The 17,554-nt window shown below is 45.1% G+C and overlaps 1 protein-coding gene across 1 annotated transcript; it reads left to right on the top strand.

The window, feature by feature from the left end:
* The first annotated feature begins 1,463 nt into the window (after positions 1 to 1,463).
* crtc1b (CREB regulated transcription coactivator 1b) lies at positions 1,464 to 12,079 on the top strand. The gene is made up of 14 exons (XM_056604474.1): positions 1,464 to 1,614; positions 2,753 to 2,869; positions 3,768 to 3,893; positions 4,544 to 4,605; positions 5,126 to 5,220; positions 5,842 to 5,927; positions 6,246 to 6,289; positions 7,149 to 7,372; positions 7,823 to 7,968; positions 8,380 to 8,610; positions 9,047 to 9,133; positions 10,348 to 10,434; positions 10,946 to 11,120; positions 11,779 to 12,079. The coding sequence occupies exons 1-14, from the start codon at positions 1,489 to 1,491 to the stop codon at positions 11,988 to 11,990; spliced, it is 1,818 nt and encodes a 605-aa protein (XP_056460449.1). The 5' UTR covers positions 1,464 to 1,488; the 3' UTR covers positions 11,991 to 12,079.
* Positions 12,080 to 17,554: the final 5,475 nt, after the last annotated feature.

Here is a 17,554-nt window from a genome sequence, read left to right as displayed (position 1 = left end):
TCGCAAAGTTGGCTGATAAACTCGGTCTTGGAAAGACATGACCCTAAATAATATCAGATTTTATGTACATTTTCGGATGACTTTCAGTTTGCTTGCTAGCTATTTGCTGTTTGCTTGGGGCATTATATATTTTTTCTTATAAGCACTTACCTTGAGGCATGATACTGTATCTCATGTTGTTATGGGCCCTGGCATACCCAAAGACCCATAATTCACTTCATGAGTCACAGCTGTATCGCCGCTACTATTGCACCTCTCAGATACAAGGTGAATACGTTCTCATTTTTTTAATGAGAGAAAGTTATTTTATGTGGTGGATTTTGTAATGTTCCTTTTAATGTACTGATTTGCATTCTTATTACCAACCTGGCAAGCCAGAGCAAATTTAAGTGTGTGTGTGTGTGTGTGTGTGTGTGTGTGTGTGTGTGTGTGTGTGTGTGTGTGTGTGTGTGTGTGTGTGTGTGTGTGTGTGTGTGTGTGTGTGTGTGTGTGTGTGTGTGTGTGTGTGTGCCCGCACACAAGAGAGAAACAAATATCATTTCCAGCACACCCATCTCCTCAGTATTTGTCTCTTGGCCGCCGGATGTATTTTGCATCAAGGTCATGCAGACCAAAAAAATCCCCAGACCTAAGCAGAACGAGTCATGGAGAGTTTTGTAAAGATGTTGTAGTGCAGTGCTGCACTTCAGGAAGCATTAAACACGAGTCAATTTGTCTGAAAGTGGTTTCTATATAAAGCACATTACAGGGTAGACCTGAGTGGGCATTTTTCTTAAACAACACAGTGTATGATGCCGGTATCGGTATGCCACACTACCCTTTTTCATGAATTCACCTGTTTGCCTTGGTGTACTCTTATCTTGTTTTGTGTCCTGAGAGATCCGTAAACCAACAGAGAATGTAGCCTCTCATGTCACTGTATATCCATCCTTTTATTAAAGGTGTTCAGTGTCCTTATAAAGCCTGTTGTTTCCAGTATCTTCATTACAAGTGAGAAAAAATGTGAATGGTTTCGTTCAAGACATGAATTCAACGGACATTACTCATGTCATTACAAAGCTGATTCATCTTAAATTGCTTATATGGATGTAACATTTTTAAACAACTTGTATAAGCCTTTACTTTTAGAGGAACTGGATAAAAAGTATTCTGTCCCCTCAAACCTCACATGTAGGTGTAAATATGAATATTATATATGTGAATATATACTTCAGCAGCATAAGATACCTTGGCTTTGTTATAGCAATCACTGGCTAGTTACAAACAAGACGGCTGTGATAAACACTGTATACTGTATCCGTGCAGAACAGGGCTAGAACAAGTTATTCTTAGGATTTTGTAAAACTACTCCAGATTGTAGGAAAAAATAGTGTAGTACCGGACCCCTGTTTAAACCAAAACCATTCACCTGTACAAGGCGTGCGTGATGACGTCACGTGGCCACCCACAGCGTGGTGCGTAACGCTCCATTGAGAAGAAGAGGCAAAGATGGCGTCTTCTAACAACCCTCGCAAATTCAGCGAAAAAATCGCGCTGCACAACCAGAAACAGGCGGAGGAGACCGCCGCTTTCGAGGAAGTGATGAAGGACCTGAACATCACCAGAGCCGCCCGGGTAAGACGCGGGTCACCTTGTTTTAAACGTACTTTGCGCCACGGTTTTCCTTTGCTAGCTGGCGACGCTGAGCCAGCGCTAACCTCAAGCAGGTAAACACAACTCGTCGTTGTCGTCCTCAACCGTCAGCAGTGGAATCTTTTAAACCTTAACATCGGCCGGCAGAGATGGTCCTGTATTGTGTCATCATCGAGACGTTAGTTGTGTGTGTCTCCATCGTTAAACCACCAGGTGCCATACTAATGTGGGCTAGCTGGAGAGAGTGGCACCTGTGCTCCTCCATCCTTCCCTGTGTTATTATGTGTGTTGTGTTTCAGACATGGTCTGACAGCTGACGGGCGATCATCCCCGCTGTCAGAATAAAACCAGTTAACATTAACACCGGAGTCGCACTAATAATTGTTGTCTGCCACATGATAAAAAGGGATGTGCACCCGGTTTTCTTTGATCCCCGAGGTCCCATGTATCGGAGATGGAGCGTTCAGTTCACCCCCAGCATCGAAATAACGAGCATCCAAATATAGCTTCAGATGAAGGGTCCCAGGGAGCATCAAGGGTGCAGGTGTTCTGACGAGCTGTCAACGAGAGGACCAGGGCGCAACTTAATGTCTTAACGTGATTTACAGTGTTAATAGCGACCCGAGTCCACTCATTCAGGCTACAGGAAAGAATATGAATAAGCATATCTTTATTCCAAGTGAGAAGGTTTGAACCGACCAACGAATCAGACAACTTCTTCGGTCTTTTTTTTTTCGGTCTTATGTCGCTTAAATGAAAACAATGAAAACGAGTGCATCGTCCAGTGAATATCCTATGCTATAGCAATCCAATCAAGAGATGGAAGATGGACCAAATTGTCCTTTTTCCAAATAACATCTGTTATGCTTAACCGTTACCAGGTTCCCCTGAGTGAACATCTGGAATATGCAGTTAGCCATCAGTGAATCTGTGTCACATAGTCGTTCATTGGGAATCCACCCAATCCATAATTCTCCATTGTCCATCTGTTTAATATGCTATACTTTTTAATTCACACACTGAAACGACAAGCTTGGTTTGTTTTGTTTACCTTTTTACTTTGTGTTTCCATGTACCAGGCCATTCGCTCATGCTGTCATGCACCTTTTACTTTGCACAGCTGCAGTTACAGAAGACCCAGTATTTGCAGCTAGGGCAGAATCGCGGACAGTACTATGGAGGTTCACTGCCCAATGTCAATCAGATTGGGAATGGCAACATTGACCTTCCTTTTCAGGTGAGCCCCTAGCTTCTCTCAGCCGGTAACCCTCTTTGTTTTGTCAATGACCAATACAAGCAGTTTTATATTTAGACATGTGTGGATTAGATTCGGTTTAGTTGCGTTCATGCCACTGTAAGACTGGTGTGGTGTGATCTGGTTTCATAGTAACACCTCTTTGGCAGAACTGTAGAAACTCCAAGTATTTCCCTTCTGGTATTGATTAAATTAATGTTATCGTAACCTCACCAGGGTTTGTCAGGGGTTAGGAAAGCTGCCAGTGGACATGCAGAAGGAAAACCCCACCTCCCATTTTATACCCGTAATAATCAGATGATAAACGAGTATCATTGGCATTGCTTGTCATGGCTTTCCATCTTGAAAAACATTTACCAGTTCAAGCATCGGTACAGCCCCCCCCCCCCCCCCCCCCCCCCCTCCCATGGAGCTCATTTTGAAAACAAAAACATTTTGATCCATTGATACCCAGAGGTTAGGGCTGAACAATTTGGGAAAATAATCGAATTGCGATGTATTATGCATTCTGTAGTATTACCAACACAACATTGGAAGCAGTCAACATATAAACTGCTCTTTCCTTTGGGCCAGGCCAATGTGTTGACATGGAATGATGCATGAGTTTATATTATACATTATAACATCTCTATTTAACTATTGGAATTGTAAAATAACAATAAAATAAGAATCTTACTGATCTCCAGTCAGTAACAGTAACTAAACACCAAAAAATAAAATCCGAGCCTTTGCAATTTTGATATCTATTACATCGCAATGTCGGATCGAATCAGATGAATGGTTCAGCCCTACCAGCGGCCATGTGCACCTGTGGGTGTGTGTGATGGGTTGTGGCCGCTGCGTTGGCCGCTTGTGACCTGGGTGTGTGTGTCCACTGCAGAACTCTGCGCTGGACACCAGCCGCAGCACCAGACACCACGGGCTGGTGGACCGCGTGTACCGCGACCGGAACCGCCTCACGTCCCCCCACCGCCGCCCCGCCACCGTGGACAAACACGGACGCCAGATATCCTCGCTGTGGGGGTGTGTGTGTGTGTGTCTGTGTGTGTGTCTGTGTGTGTGTCTGTGTCTGTGTGTGTGGACAAACCCATGTTCTGTAAATGTCGTTTTCAACCTGGGTAACCCTAACCCGAAGTTGGTTTGGTTTGGTTTTTATTCCAGCGTTTCAGACATGTCAAATTAGATTAGATAGATAGATATGTTCTTATTGCCATGTCCACTCAGTTGATGAATTTGTCTTAGTGCCACACAGGTTAAAATAAGGCAATACACGCACAGTACATACAGTACATAAAAAACAATGAAACAGACAATCATTCAAACCAGTAAAAAGTTAAAAAGCTATTTTGCTATTGCAACTTTCCATGAAGTGTTTGTGCACTCTATAAAGTGCAGAGTGCATATAGTACAGGTATACTCCTGACTGCCTGAGATTTCACTTTATTGTCATTGCACAGAGAGTGATCATCTAACAAGAAGTGCAAAACAATCCGTAAGGTGCATAGTATCTACATATGCATAGTAAACATAATAAATAAGTTCTATGCAAATGGTGGCATTATCATCAGCTAATGCACATGCCAGTGTCTTTTACTTTTAGCCATGTTGAATTTCAATGTTATTCTAATGACTTCGTTACCCTTGACCGAGACCCACATCGACAGCTGTCCCTACGGTTCAGTCTACCTGTCTCCTCCCCCCGACACCAGCTGGCGAAGGTTAGCCCTCTCCCCTTCCCTGCCCTTTACCCCCCCGAAGCACTTCTAGTGATTTTATTCATTGGCCGTTAGTACAATACAGTACATGTGTGTAATGTATACAGTATGCAAGGTCTCGCTTCCAGCCTGATACTAGGAAGGTTAATGTCATGCACCGGCCGAACAGCCAGTAGAAGGAGGCATAGTATTATTTACATGCTGAGGTTGAATATACATAATAAAGGTCTAGCACAATGGTTGATCTTAAACTGTAAATCGTGAAGGTTCCGGGGTTCATCTGTTTCCATCTCTGACCCCTTACCCTCTCTGTCGCTGTCGCTCTCTCTCTCTCTGTCTCTGTCGCTGTCTCTCTCTCTCTGTCTCTGTCGCTGTCGCTCTCTCTCTGTCTCTGTCGCTGTCGCTCTCTCTCTTTCTCTGTCTCTGTCTCTGTCTCTGTCTCTGTCTCTCTCCGTCTCTCTCTGTCTCTGTCTCTCTCTCTCTCTCTGTCTCTCTCCCCCGCCATCCTCTCCGACGTGGGCAGGACTAATTCGGACTCTGCCCTGCACCAGAGCACCATGAACCCCAAACCCCAGGAGGTGTTCGCCAGCGGCTCGCAGGAGCTCCAGCCCAAGAGAGGTAACGGAGACCTCCGCCGCCGCGAGTCATAGGAGTGCCTGCTTCTGTTTTATTCATGAGCGGCTACAGGCTCTTGGAGAGCGGAGAGGCGTCTCCAGATCTCTGGATTAGAGAATGGCGACGCCTCGCCACGCGGTTGTGAGAGTGCGCTCTGGCTCTAGTTCAAATATTCATGTGAAACAAAGCAAAGGCTGTTGTTTGATGCAGTCTGGATGCCACTGCTGACCTGGCGGCCCTGAGAGAAATGGTGCTTCCTGGATCGATGCATCGTTTTTGATCGACTAAATATGTTGGAAGGGATCTGTAATGATTGTCTAATGGTTGTATTCAAAGCTTGTTATGGTTAGCATCTTTATACTGTTTAGTAATTTTAGCCAGCTTGACCTATGGAGATTTATTTAGTTTGGGGTTGGGGTATCTGGATGAGCTATTTATATTTTATTGAACAAGCAGCCTGTTTTCTCCGGTGGTCCTTCAGCAGAGAGCTGTGCTCTGCTCTGCGTATGCGGGACATCGACGACTCGGGTCGTCGGGTTGGTCGGGTTTGGATGAGGAATTTGTACATACTCTCAGTCGGTAAATCTCTCTGCTGTTCTCCTCCTTTTGGTTTTGACCAATCAGTGCTCCTGCTCACTGTGCCAGGGACAGAGAGTCCGGACTCGAACCCGGACCAGGACTCGCTAGAACAGATGTGGGATGACAAACAGGTACTGGGGTCAAGGGAAAGGTCAACCAAGTCATCTTTATGACCCACACATGCATACATAAACACACGCATACATGTCTGTATGTTTTATGTAAATACACACTCACTCGGTCATCTAACCAGCATTCGACCCCTTGATGGATCTGTTTACTGATACTTTTAAAAGATCATCCAGGGGTATACATCTAGGGACAGCTGTTCTGTTGTAGAATATGCTGAAAGGGTTGAGTTTTTATTCCCGAATGAGTTGAATGCTTACCACTGTTGTTTTTGGCCGTCGTGCACCATTTAAAGAAAGGTTTCTCTGCTTCGTCCTCAGGATGATTGTTCAAGCCCTAAAGTGTGCGATGTCCCAGGAATCAAGTGAGTCAATTCTTACGCGCATACACAGAAAATAAATCATGTTTTTGCTTGCAAGGATAGATTAGCAAGTAGATAACGTATCTCAGTTTTTTTCTTTGTACGTTTATTTTCGTTTGGTCTGGCGATTTTTCACCTACAAACTAGAGAGACTATATGTCACCCGCTGAAACACTGCCTTACTCATACACGCAATTATCACCAGAAAGCTTGGCTACCAACAACAAAAGATACTTTCCTTAAACGCCTGGAGGCCTTCTTGGTTCGAAACACTAGCTGGGTAGGGGAACATTCCCCCCATCTGTTACCCCATATACTCCAAGTGTATGGGGTAACGCAGAACCCAGATGGCCGGGCAAAAAGAAGGGGGAATGTGTCCCTCAGGTAGGGCTGAACGATTTTAAGAAAAAATTGAAATTGCGATTTTTCTGGTAGAGATTGCGGTTTCGATTTCAACCACGATTTATTTTCTTTAAATCAAGTTTCAGTATAAATTAATATAACCAATGAATTCCATTAAGGTAATGCAATAATGAAAACTGCTGGCAACAGATTTCAAATGCAAGACTGTTTATTCAAGTACCTAAGAAACAACAACCAAAAAAGTCAAATAAAAAGGGAGCCCTCTTTCTTAAGTAAACTTGCTTCAATGGCTCATCAGCATCAAAATAATTGCACTTTTGTAAAAAAAAAAAAAAAAAAATTATAAAAAAAAAAAAATTAAAAAAAACGCAGCTTTGACGATCCCAAAATCGTAATGCTTGAGATCGCGATTTTCGGTCGAAAACGATAGATCGTTCAGCCCTACCCTCAGGGCAGTAAGCCCCCTTGTCAACCTAACGGCGCCGCGACGTCCCTCCAGCATCTTCCCGTCTCCAGACCTGGAGGTGAACCCGTCCGTGCTCCCGGCGGGCCACAACACGGGGGGCTCCCTGCCCGACCTCACCAACATCCAGTTCCCCCCGCCGCTGGCCACCCCGCTGGACCCCGACGACGCCGTCTCCTTCCCCTCCCTGGGCTCCGCCGGCAGCACCGGCAGCCTGTCCGCCGACCACGCCCACCTGGGCGTCGGCTCCCCCGGCCACGGTAACCAATCACAGCAGCCGGCTCGACAGAGCTCCAGGCAATCCAGTGTTAATGTTGAGGTATCATTTATGTTATAGCCACCCTAAATGGAGGACCCCCGAAGCCCCTACGTCACTTTATGTGCCCAAAACACCCTGATGTAAAGTGACGTTTTTTTTTACTGTTATCGTAATTGTTTTATACTCCGAGCAACTTGGATATTTTGATCCAAAGTGACTGACTGAAGGGGGTGCATGCTGATAGTGGTGGTAATACAGATATAGGGTATCTACAGGGGCAGGTAGGAAAAAAAAATGCATCAATCTAGGCTGTGGATATTGGGGTTCGAACCCAGAACCTGCATCCGGGGGACCCTGCAGCATGCTGATGTTCTGATGCTCTGATGCTCTGACGTTCTGACGTTCTACTGTTCTGACGCTCTGCTGTTCTGCTGCTCTGCGGTCCCTCCAGGTATGCCGGCCTCCTCCCAGTCCATGACCCCCTCCCAGCGGAGGCAGCCCTCGGTGCTGCCCCTCACCCTCAGCTCAGACCTCTCCCTCCAGCAGTCACCCCAGCAGCTCTCCCCCACCCTGTCCTCCCCCGGACACCTCAACCAGGTACACCGCCCCACAACCAAATATTAGGTATTGCATCTAAAATCGGTCAAAGACATTTTCCACAGGCTGTATGCTATAGGTTGCTCCATCACACCTTTGATGGGCTTTGAGGGGGAACATATCAGAATCGGCACCCTGGGAGGTTCAGCGCCACACTCTGCCCTCAACCTAGTCGGTGTCTGACCAAGCGTTATTCCGAAACAACCTACCTTCCTCCCCGAGGAACACGACCAGGCAGAGTGCACCGTGGCGGATCCATTTGATCTAGGATAACATGACGATTTCGTGTCACCCCATCAATCAACCAATCGATCGGTGGAAGATTAAAGGAGCTGAGGTTCAGTCAAGGTGTTCTTCGGTGTACTCCATTGATCGACTCCTTTTTAGTTGGATCTCTTGTTGTGTTCCCAGGCGGTGCCCATGGAGGCCCTGTCCCTGGAGCTGCAGCTCTCCCAGTACCCCCTGTTCAGCCAGCTGACCGCCCAGGCCCAGGCGCAGCTGCTCAGCGACCTGCACAAGCAGCAGCAGCAGCAGCAGCAGCAGCAGAGCCTGCCTCAGGGCATCAGGCTCATCACCCTGCCCTCGGCCGCCACCGACGGCCTGAACCACGACGGCTCCAACATCAACATCAACATCAGCTCGGTGAGGGGCCGCTATCTGGGGGGCTTTGGGGGCTTCTGTTGTTGTTCTCTATCGGACTGTAAAGGTATGATATGGCTCGGTACCCCGACCCTTAGCCAGCCCCCAGGGGAAGGGAGAATGTCCAGTTATTCCGTCTAGCATACAGGATAAAGCATAGAATACCAACGCTGCTTTTAAGTGACATGGTTCTTTGGACAGTTTGTGTATTTTTGTTTATGGTTATTTTTGTAAAATTTTACACATAAGTTACGCTTTTTTTTTACCCCTAATATCGTTTCCGTTTGACGTGTTCACTCAGATTGGGTTATCCAACGTGGATCTCCCTCTGACTTCCAGGTATCCTAGCACTGTTAGCCGCCTGCATAGAAGGCTAGCTCTTAGCGACCTTCATACACCTCAGTCGCTGTGTGCTAGCTAACCCTCTTCCCTCCAACAGTACCGCAATCAGTCTGGCTCCCCAGCCAATCAGTCTCCGACCTCCCCCGTCTCCAATCAAGGCTTCTCTCCGGGAGGCTCGCCCCAAGTAAGAGCCTGCCCGCTGAGCTAGCCGCTAGCCGCCAGCCGCTAGCCTCCGTACCGGGGGAACGGGGCCGTGATCGGGGAAAACCCAGCGCTGGGATCCGTCTTCAAACTGCTTCCTGACCCGGTCACCCGCTTTTCATCCATGCCTCGACGCAACTCTCTCTTTCTGTCTTTATTTCTGTCTTTGTCTTTCTTTGTTTTGTTCGTTCTTTCTTTGTTTGGATGTTGGGTTTGTTGGTTTCATTCTTTATTTGTTTCTTTGTTTCTTTCGTTCTTTATCTGTGTTTTGTTCGTTCGTTTTTGGTTAGTTTGTTCTCTTCTTTCTCTCTTTCTTTGATTCATTAGTTGGTTTGTTCGTTCCTTTGTTCGTTCTTTCTATCTTTCTGCGTGCATGGTGGCATAAGTGGAAGGTCAACCTGCTTCGTCTTCTGTCACTCCAGTGCTTTTGAGCCGTTTAGTCCAAACATGTTGGCACCCGTCAATACAAATATTTCTCGTAGTTGCAGTGTGCAGTGAGCCAAGGTTATACAACAGTATTCATGCACACTGTTTGACAAAGCATGTGTGCGCTCTGAAAGGTTGTCTCCAGCAGACACCTCCTCGGTCATCACACCTCCTGCCTTGCTGTAGAGTTTATGTGACGCACTGTGTGTATTGCGTTTATTTGATGTGATCTCCCCTCAGCATGAATAGCGCCTGCGGTAGAAGTTGTATCTATACGTTAACAAACAGCAGTGGTTTGCAGTTTCCCCAGAGAGGGCCAAATGCCTCTACAGGTTTTCTCGTCTACGTGATTTTGGACAAGGGTGTGTGGTTGTGGAGCTCGCTTCCTCATGGCTGGTGTCTTCTGTATTGGGGGGGTGGTGTCTTCTGTATTGGGGGGGGTTGTGTCTTCTGTATGGTGGTGGGCGTTGGCTTCTGTATCGGGGAGGGTGGTGTGTCTTCGTGGCATTGTGACTCCATCCTGCTTTGGTCTGGTCCATGCTCAGCTGGCGGTCTCGGCGACTCTCTGCTCATTCCTCCCGTCATCGCCTCGCTGAAACACGCCCCCCCCGTGGGACGCCACCGGCCCCGGCTGACTAACCTCATCCCCGGCTTCTGATTGGGTCTTTTATTTTTTTTGCCGTTTCATGTCATCGCAGCGTTTTGACAGCTTCCCTCCCCCCTGTCCCCCCCGTCGTCGCTTGCCTTATTTTCGTACTTCTTCCCTTCCAGCACATTCCCGTCGTTGGCAGCATATTCGGTGACTCATTCTACGACCAGCAGCTGGCGTCCAGGCAGACCAACGCCCTCTCCCATCAGGTGAACGACCCGAGCACCCAATCCGTTTTCACGGGGGCCCCCTGTTTTACCACCAGGTGTGACGTGGTTGACGTGCTGCGTTTAGATGGACAGGCTCCCAGCCTACCAGGGCGGCCGTGCCCACTGCTGGGCTGACCGTACCCATCATAGATGGTGAGATAGAGGGGAACTTTATTAATCCCTCGGGCAGGCTCCCTCAGGGACTTGCACCACCAGCAGCAGCAAACACCACGTTACACATGGAATAAGAGATAAAAAACAGTATAAAAGTATAAAAAGAAATACACAAGAAGAATACTATGCAAGGCAATATTTACATCAGGGAGTGATTAAACAGTGCATAGAAGAGCATCTTGGTAGACACTCCCACTTTGGGTAGATTTTGGATCGGCTCTCAGGGGCTGATCACACCTGGTGGTGAAATAGGGGCTCTAGAATGTCAATGCAAAGAACGTTTCTATTGAAACTCCACCCGGACGCGTGCACCAACCACCTGGCTGTTCTCCTCCAGCTGGAGCAGTTCAACATGATCGAGAACCCCATCAGCTCGGCCAGCCTGTTCAGCCAGTGCTCCACCCTCAACTACACCCAGGCGGCCATGATGGGGCTCACAGGCAGCAGCCTGCAGGACTCTCAGCAGCTTGGATACAGTAACCACGGCAACATCCCCAATATCATCCTCACAGGTACCAGTTATGATTATGATCATCCTTGTTAGGATTGATGGGATTGAGGGATTTTGATCCTCATATTGTTCTTATTCACTTATATCACTTATTTAGTGATTGAAGCATTTGGTAAATAAAGTATGGAATATTACCAATGGTAGGGCTGGGTGATTAATCGAATTTCAGTATCGATTTTTTTTTTCATTATTATTTTTTAATGTTTAAAAGAAAGTGCAGAACAGCTGGATACACATCTGTACTTATTTTAGATTTGGAAATTTTCTTTTTGACCATTTTGTGTATTTTTTTAAGGTGAAATTTCAAAGTTCTCAGTTACAAAGTGTTTTTGGGAGAGTCATGCTGAATAAATACATCATTTTTTCAAATTAAAAAATAATCGATTTGAATAATTGGGATTTCAATATTGAACAAAATAATCTTGATTATGATTTTTTTCCATAATGTAGCAGCCCTAACCAATGGTAAGGATCTTTTCAATGGTAACAGCAGTGGGACGTAAATGTATATTTGCTGTTGAGGTTTTACTGCTCAAAGTTAGAGTGAAAGAAAACAACATGAAAGCAGCACAAGGCCACAAAGGCGTATGAAAAGTCAGCGTGTAATGTTCTAGTGTCGTAACGGCTGGTGCCCCGCCCCCTCCTCCCGTCTCGACCAGTCACGGGCGAGTCTCCGCCCAGCCTCTCCAAGGAGCTGTCCAACTCGCTGGCGGGCGTGGGCGACGTCAGCTTCGACGCCGACTCCCAGTTCCCATTGGACGAGCTGAAGATCGACCCCCTGACGCTAGACGGACTGCACATGCTCAACGACCCCGACATGGTTCTGACCGACCCTGCCACGGAGGACGCCTTCAGGATGGACCGCCTGTGATGACGCTGCCGGGGGCGGGGCCACACCTGCACCAACCGGGAGCGAGGACGGGGGCGGGGCATAAACATACCGACTTGTGATTGGAGTGTGAGGACGGGAGGCGGGGCTGAGTCGCCCCCCCCCGCCCCTGGTTGCATGGTTCAGCTGAACTCCGAACAACCCCTGCTTGCCCCCCCCCCCCTTGATTTCTCCTGGATCCCCTGGAACGACGCGTAGCAAACAGACGCCTCCCCCCTCCCCCCCCGGCAACCGTCGCCGCCGCCCCCCCCCCCCCCCCCCGCGTGGCTCCGAAGGTGATTGGTTGCCCGGTGCTTTTGCTCGCTGGCAGTTTCTTTTCTTTTTTTGTCATTTCACGTCCGATATATTCCAACAGCCCACATTTGTTTTTGTTTTTTTTATGAAGTTAAATTATGTTTTCACTTTTGTTTATTGGTATCGTTTGCTGAAGAGCAGCATGGGGCTGAAACCCGGCCAAAATGTCCAAAATGCTGTCGTTAAAAGAAGTCAGAACCCGAAGTTTAGAATGCAGAAGAAGCCACAGGATTGGTCACCGCGCTGCAGCCACCCCGTCGCCAACGTCGCTCGCATCCCGCAAACAAAAGCTTTATTTTTGACAACCAAATGTTTATATTTTTCTCATGCACTATATGTTGATGATTGTGTATTTATACGTATTTTTATTTATGCCCTTATTTATTTGTTTTGAAGACTCGATATATTTATTCTTTTGTTTCACGTGTGATGCCAAAATTCGTACTTCTGTCGACGTTGTGTTGAAATGCACCTGTTCAGGTCGTGTCTATTTATTATTTGTGTTTAATAAGCTAATTAAGGACTGCAAAACCTCCCCATACTTGCTGGTAGGCATTGGTTGTGCCATTTATTTGATGTAGGACTTTGTAGATGTTGGTGCGGTTAGAGCCCAGCAAAAATGGAACAAAATCAGAACACAACAGCTTTTCACAACAGCTTTTAGCACCAGCTCCAGGTTTTGGTAATGCTGTGTTTGCAAATAAAATTCACCCCCATCAACAGCTTAAATAGTAACCTATATTAAGATGGCTCACTTCTCAAAGCAAGAGATTGAAGATATTAATCTATTAAAATGAATGAATCAGATTAACTGTTATTTGTTGCCAGTGAATAGCTCCAAACAATTCATTCTAAGGTATGGAAAAATATGACTATTTAAAAAAAAAAAAAAAACGGAACAAGTAATCATTTGAAGTTGTCACTGTGAAATCACCTGATTTTGCCTTACAGGAGTGGTCTGCTGTTGTACTTTTAGTGTCTTGTGTGACGATGTATTTTCCTACCTTCTCTTTAAAAAAAATTGTCTTGTATTTGAAAGGAAACTCTTGACGTTTGGTCGGTGATATCTGTGGTAACGTAGTGCAAGGTTTGACAAATCATTGTACTGTATTTTCTACCAGTACAGTTTACAACCAAATTGGTGGTTTTCTAAGTAGAAGGAAGTGTGTTGGAAGGTGCAGTTATGGGGAGGCTTTCCGCTCCTTGAGCAGATTGCGCTCACTAAACGGAAGTTCAAGTGGTTTACCTTAATATCTGAAAATAGCCTTTGTTACACTACAACGTTTGGGTGTTACTCTTGTGTTTCTTTTTAAGTGGCTTATTTTAATGTTTAAATACTAACCAAACCTCTAAATCAAATCACAGGGACGGCACTTCACACGTGTTACTGGAATTGTGGTTTCTGATTGGCATAATAAGGTACAATGTGGTCTCGAAAATATGACATTAGATTAACTTCTGACGCTACGGCTCTCCGTCGGTCTGGGATCAGGTAGAGGACCGACCGGCAGTGGTCGACTGAACTTCTCCCATAGCCGTTGGGAAGACGAGTTTAAAACGTCCTTTCCGGACTCCCGCGTCCTTAGACAAGATGTCTGTAAAGGTTCAAAATCAAACCTGTGTAATACACTGGTCACTGTATAAATACATTTGTTGAAATTGTCTTCTGAAAACGCCATCTTGCCATTCCGAAAATGAGTTACTCTTCGGAAGGTACCCCGGCATCTATACCTTCTGGATAAAATGATAAGGAGCTTTGTGAAGTCTCACTGATTAAGCTAATCAGAAACTAGAGCATTCATTGTCCCTGTTTGACCAGGGGTAGCACTTTCGTGCCGGTTGGATTTCTGTGTTCAGGTGCGCTTCATTTTTATTTTATTTTTTATCAATCATTTAAATATGAATTGAAATTTTTGTATAATAAGAAGAACCCATAGGACTGAGTGATTATATTTATGGGTTCTTTATGGGGAATGTATCTAAATAAGATACTGCAAGCAGATGTCATTTAAAGAATATAACACAAAAAACGCTTGGCTACCACATGAAATGTGTTTAGGTCCAACCAACAAGGCTATCAGGGAAACGTGTTTTTATTTTTAACTATTACAAATATTCTACCAATATTAACACTATTCGCCAGATACTCTTATCAGCTTTATCACTTTCAGTGTCTCGTGGTCAATCATGGTCTCTAAACTGTAAAATGAACACAACTTGTTTTCGGTAAAGTAGTAGGTCCTAAACTGTTTAATTTTTTTTTATTATATATATTTTTTAATCAGTGACCAATGTTTACACTTAATTATTTGGGAAAATGTACAAATCTACTGTTCTCTTGCGTATCATGTTTCACATGTACATGAAACGATGTGTTTTGGATCAGATTATTATTTGATGTGTGGGTCTTGCTAGGCTGCATGGTTTCTGACCGATGTGCAGCTCTGGGAGTGACCTTCCAGCCGATGCCAAACACGTATCCAAACTCAGCCATTTTGTTTTCAAGTTTCTGCAGCTACCAAGACTTTAAGTTTACATGTTTGGTTTGTGTCCATCAGCGGGTCGGTCGCATTTAACCAATTGGGATTCCTATGCAAATGAGATTTATTTGGTTTGTTTATAAATCGGCCGATAACGTTGCTGAATCAAATATATAACATATTATATGGACGATCATATAGAATATATAAACATGTGTATATATATGATATATATATACAGAAGTGTTTTTTTTATTATTTGTCATGTTTAGCTCAACTCTCGCTGTGGATTCCTCTGTTGTGTTGCGTCAGAGAACAACTGTTAGTTAGCACAGGTCGCCGTTGTACATATGCTAAGCCGATAAAAGCGAAACGCATGCCCTCGACTGACAGTCCCGACCTCTTTACGAAGGCCATCCTACTCGCTGCCCTGGTTGATCCGTGTAAAATAGAAACATAAGTGAGCTAGCTGTCGACCGCGGATGCATGTGCTGGTTTCTCCCACGCAACGAGGAACTCCAGTTTCCTGTTGCGTGACTCTGTTAACTTTGTCTCAACGTAATGCTCATACAGGTTTGAATTGGGGGGGGGGAGATATCAAAGAATGTATTTTGTGAGGTAAAGTCCTAGGTCTTTGGCGTGTTGACGCTAAACGACCGCAAGGTTTTGAACCTATGTTTTTTCGTTATTTTTACCACGCCTTTTTTCCGTATTATTTTTGTTGGTCTGACGATTCTGACTGTGACTTGTTATCTCCCGGTTTATTCCCCCCGTAGCATCTCTTAACACTCCGTCCCGACCCAATTGGTAAACCGCAGCACAACTCCTTGGATGTCTTGAGCTGGCCTGGATAACAGGACATCCTTAGCTCCACCCTTGTTTAAAAGACGGACACTTGCACTGATTGTTTGCATTAATAGACGTATGTTTACGCTAAGTTTTACAGTTGACCGCATGACTTCATCAGTGTGCGACGCAACCCCAACTCCCCTCTGACCGAGGGCTTATGAGTCGGAACCCTTCTCGGCATTGTTGCTTTTTGTTTATTGTATTCAAAACTCAGACTGGGTTATACGCTGTAATATTGTTTTTCGGTTGTGCAAAGTTAAGTCCGCTCGTTGCTTGGCACTTTATTTGTGACTGTCCTGTTTTTGCAACAGGGACTGTTTTGCCCTACGTGAATGCTGTCTGACACCGGATGTACACTCTGGCAGGAACTTTCTTGTTCAAGAAAAAAAGAAAATGTATTCTATATTTTCTTTAAACTGTTTGTCTATTGTTTGGGCTTGGCTTGTCTCAGTTTCTTTGTTAGTCGTTTTGTTTTTTGAATCCGTACGGGAGATGCAAAACTAGAAAGGGCTTTTTCCAGTGCAGCTTGCTCTCCTGTGAACACAGGTGGAACAAATACGCAGTCCGAATGTACTTTAGCTTGGCAGCCATGTTCCCTTAAGCTCGCTCCCGTTGAATTCTACCCTGGGCTTGATTCCGATGCTCCGTCACAATTTCTCAGCAAACGTTGCTCATCTATCTGTCACATCATACGTCTAGATGGACACGCCCACTTGTGATGTCAGAAGAGGCCGATTTTCATAAACGGCTTGTGATGGCTAATCACACTCATACCTGGTGGTAAATTATGTCACCTTTAATGAGGTTGAGGCCGCTCAGCCGTCCATCTGTCCTGATTCCTTGGGGCTCCTTGATAGCGCTACGGCTGCGGCTCCAGACTCGAGCGATGAAGCCTGAGCTCGAGGAAATTAGGAAACTCATTAGGAAAAATTATTGGAATCCAGCCCAGGTCGACCAGACTGTTGATATTCACCCAGGAAGTGATTGTTGCTCTGCGACAGCGTTGTGAGTCTTGCAAAGATTTAACACTTAAAGATTTAAAAACTAGAAACTGCCACTCCCGAGTATTGTACAGAAAGTAGTCACAAATTGTATGCTGTTCACAATCACTTATTCGATTTGGCTCTGCTGTTGAAATGCATTAAGAGGGATGGTTCAGGTGAAGGTGTTTTTGTCCCCAAGTGTACCTATAGTTACTGACGTGTTTTTATTTTCTCAATACAAGATCCTGGTTTGTAAACGTGTCATGCTCAAATCATGTTGAAATTGCGAAGGATATCAATGTTTGTCCCAGGAGGGGCTCACTACGTGGTAAAGTGGCATACTTAAAAGAAAAAAAGATACGGTGTTGTCCTAATGTTTGGTCAACGGGAATTTGTGAGTTTTTATGTTGTGCAGCTCGTTGTTCCAAGGGTTTGAAATCTGGATATGTCCCTTTAATGACAAAGGTTTTTTTTTAATGTCTGCAATCCATTGAAACATGTGTACGGCCCAGGCAAACCAGTTCTGTTTTAAAGTCAACTTTAAGCTTCTAGTGCGGCTAGCATATCACTGTTGTCCAGTTAGTCCTAGTACAAGTTCTGTAGTATTTATTTGTTGCAGTGTGAATCTCCTCATGTGAACTGTTTGTTTATTATATAAAAGAAAATGTCAACAAAATTGAATGTGGACGACAGACTTTTTCTCTGTACATACGTCCGTACAAATGTCCGTTGTCATTTTTGATCAAATTGTGCTGGAAATGCACAATGACTCAACACTGTCTTCAAGATGTTTTTAAGCCCATTTCTGCGTGTTTATGTAATTATAATTATTTCTCAATTTTGATTTTTAAATACAATGCAAAACCCGATAAGTTAAGCAGCAAAAGTGTCAACAAGCCTTTCAGTTTTTTTTATTATGATCTATAGCTACATTATATGA

The sequence above is a fragment of the Gadus chalcogrammus genome, chromosome 12 (assembly GCF_026213295.1).
Source record: "Gadus chalcogrammus isolate NIFS_2021 chromosome 12, NIFS_Gcha_1.0, whole genome shotgun sequence".
Classification (NCBI taxonomy): domain Eukaryota; kingdom Metazoa; phylum Chordata; class Actinopteri; order Gadiformes; family Gadidae; genus Gadus; species Gadus chalcogrammus.
Note: the sequence above shows the minus strand (reverse complement) of the source record. Positions and strands in the feature narration are given on the sequence as shown.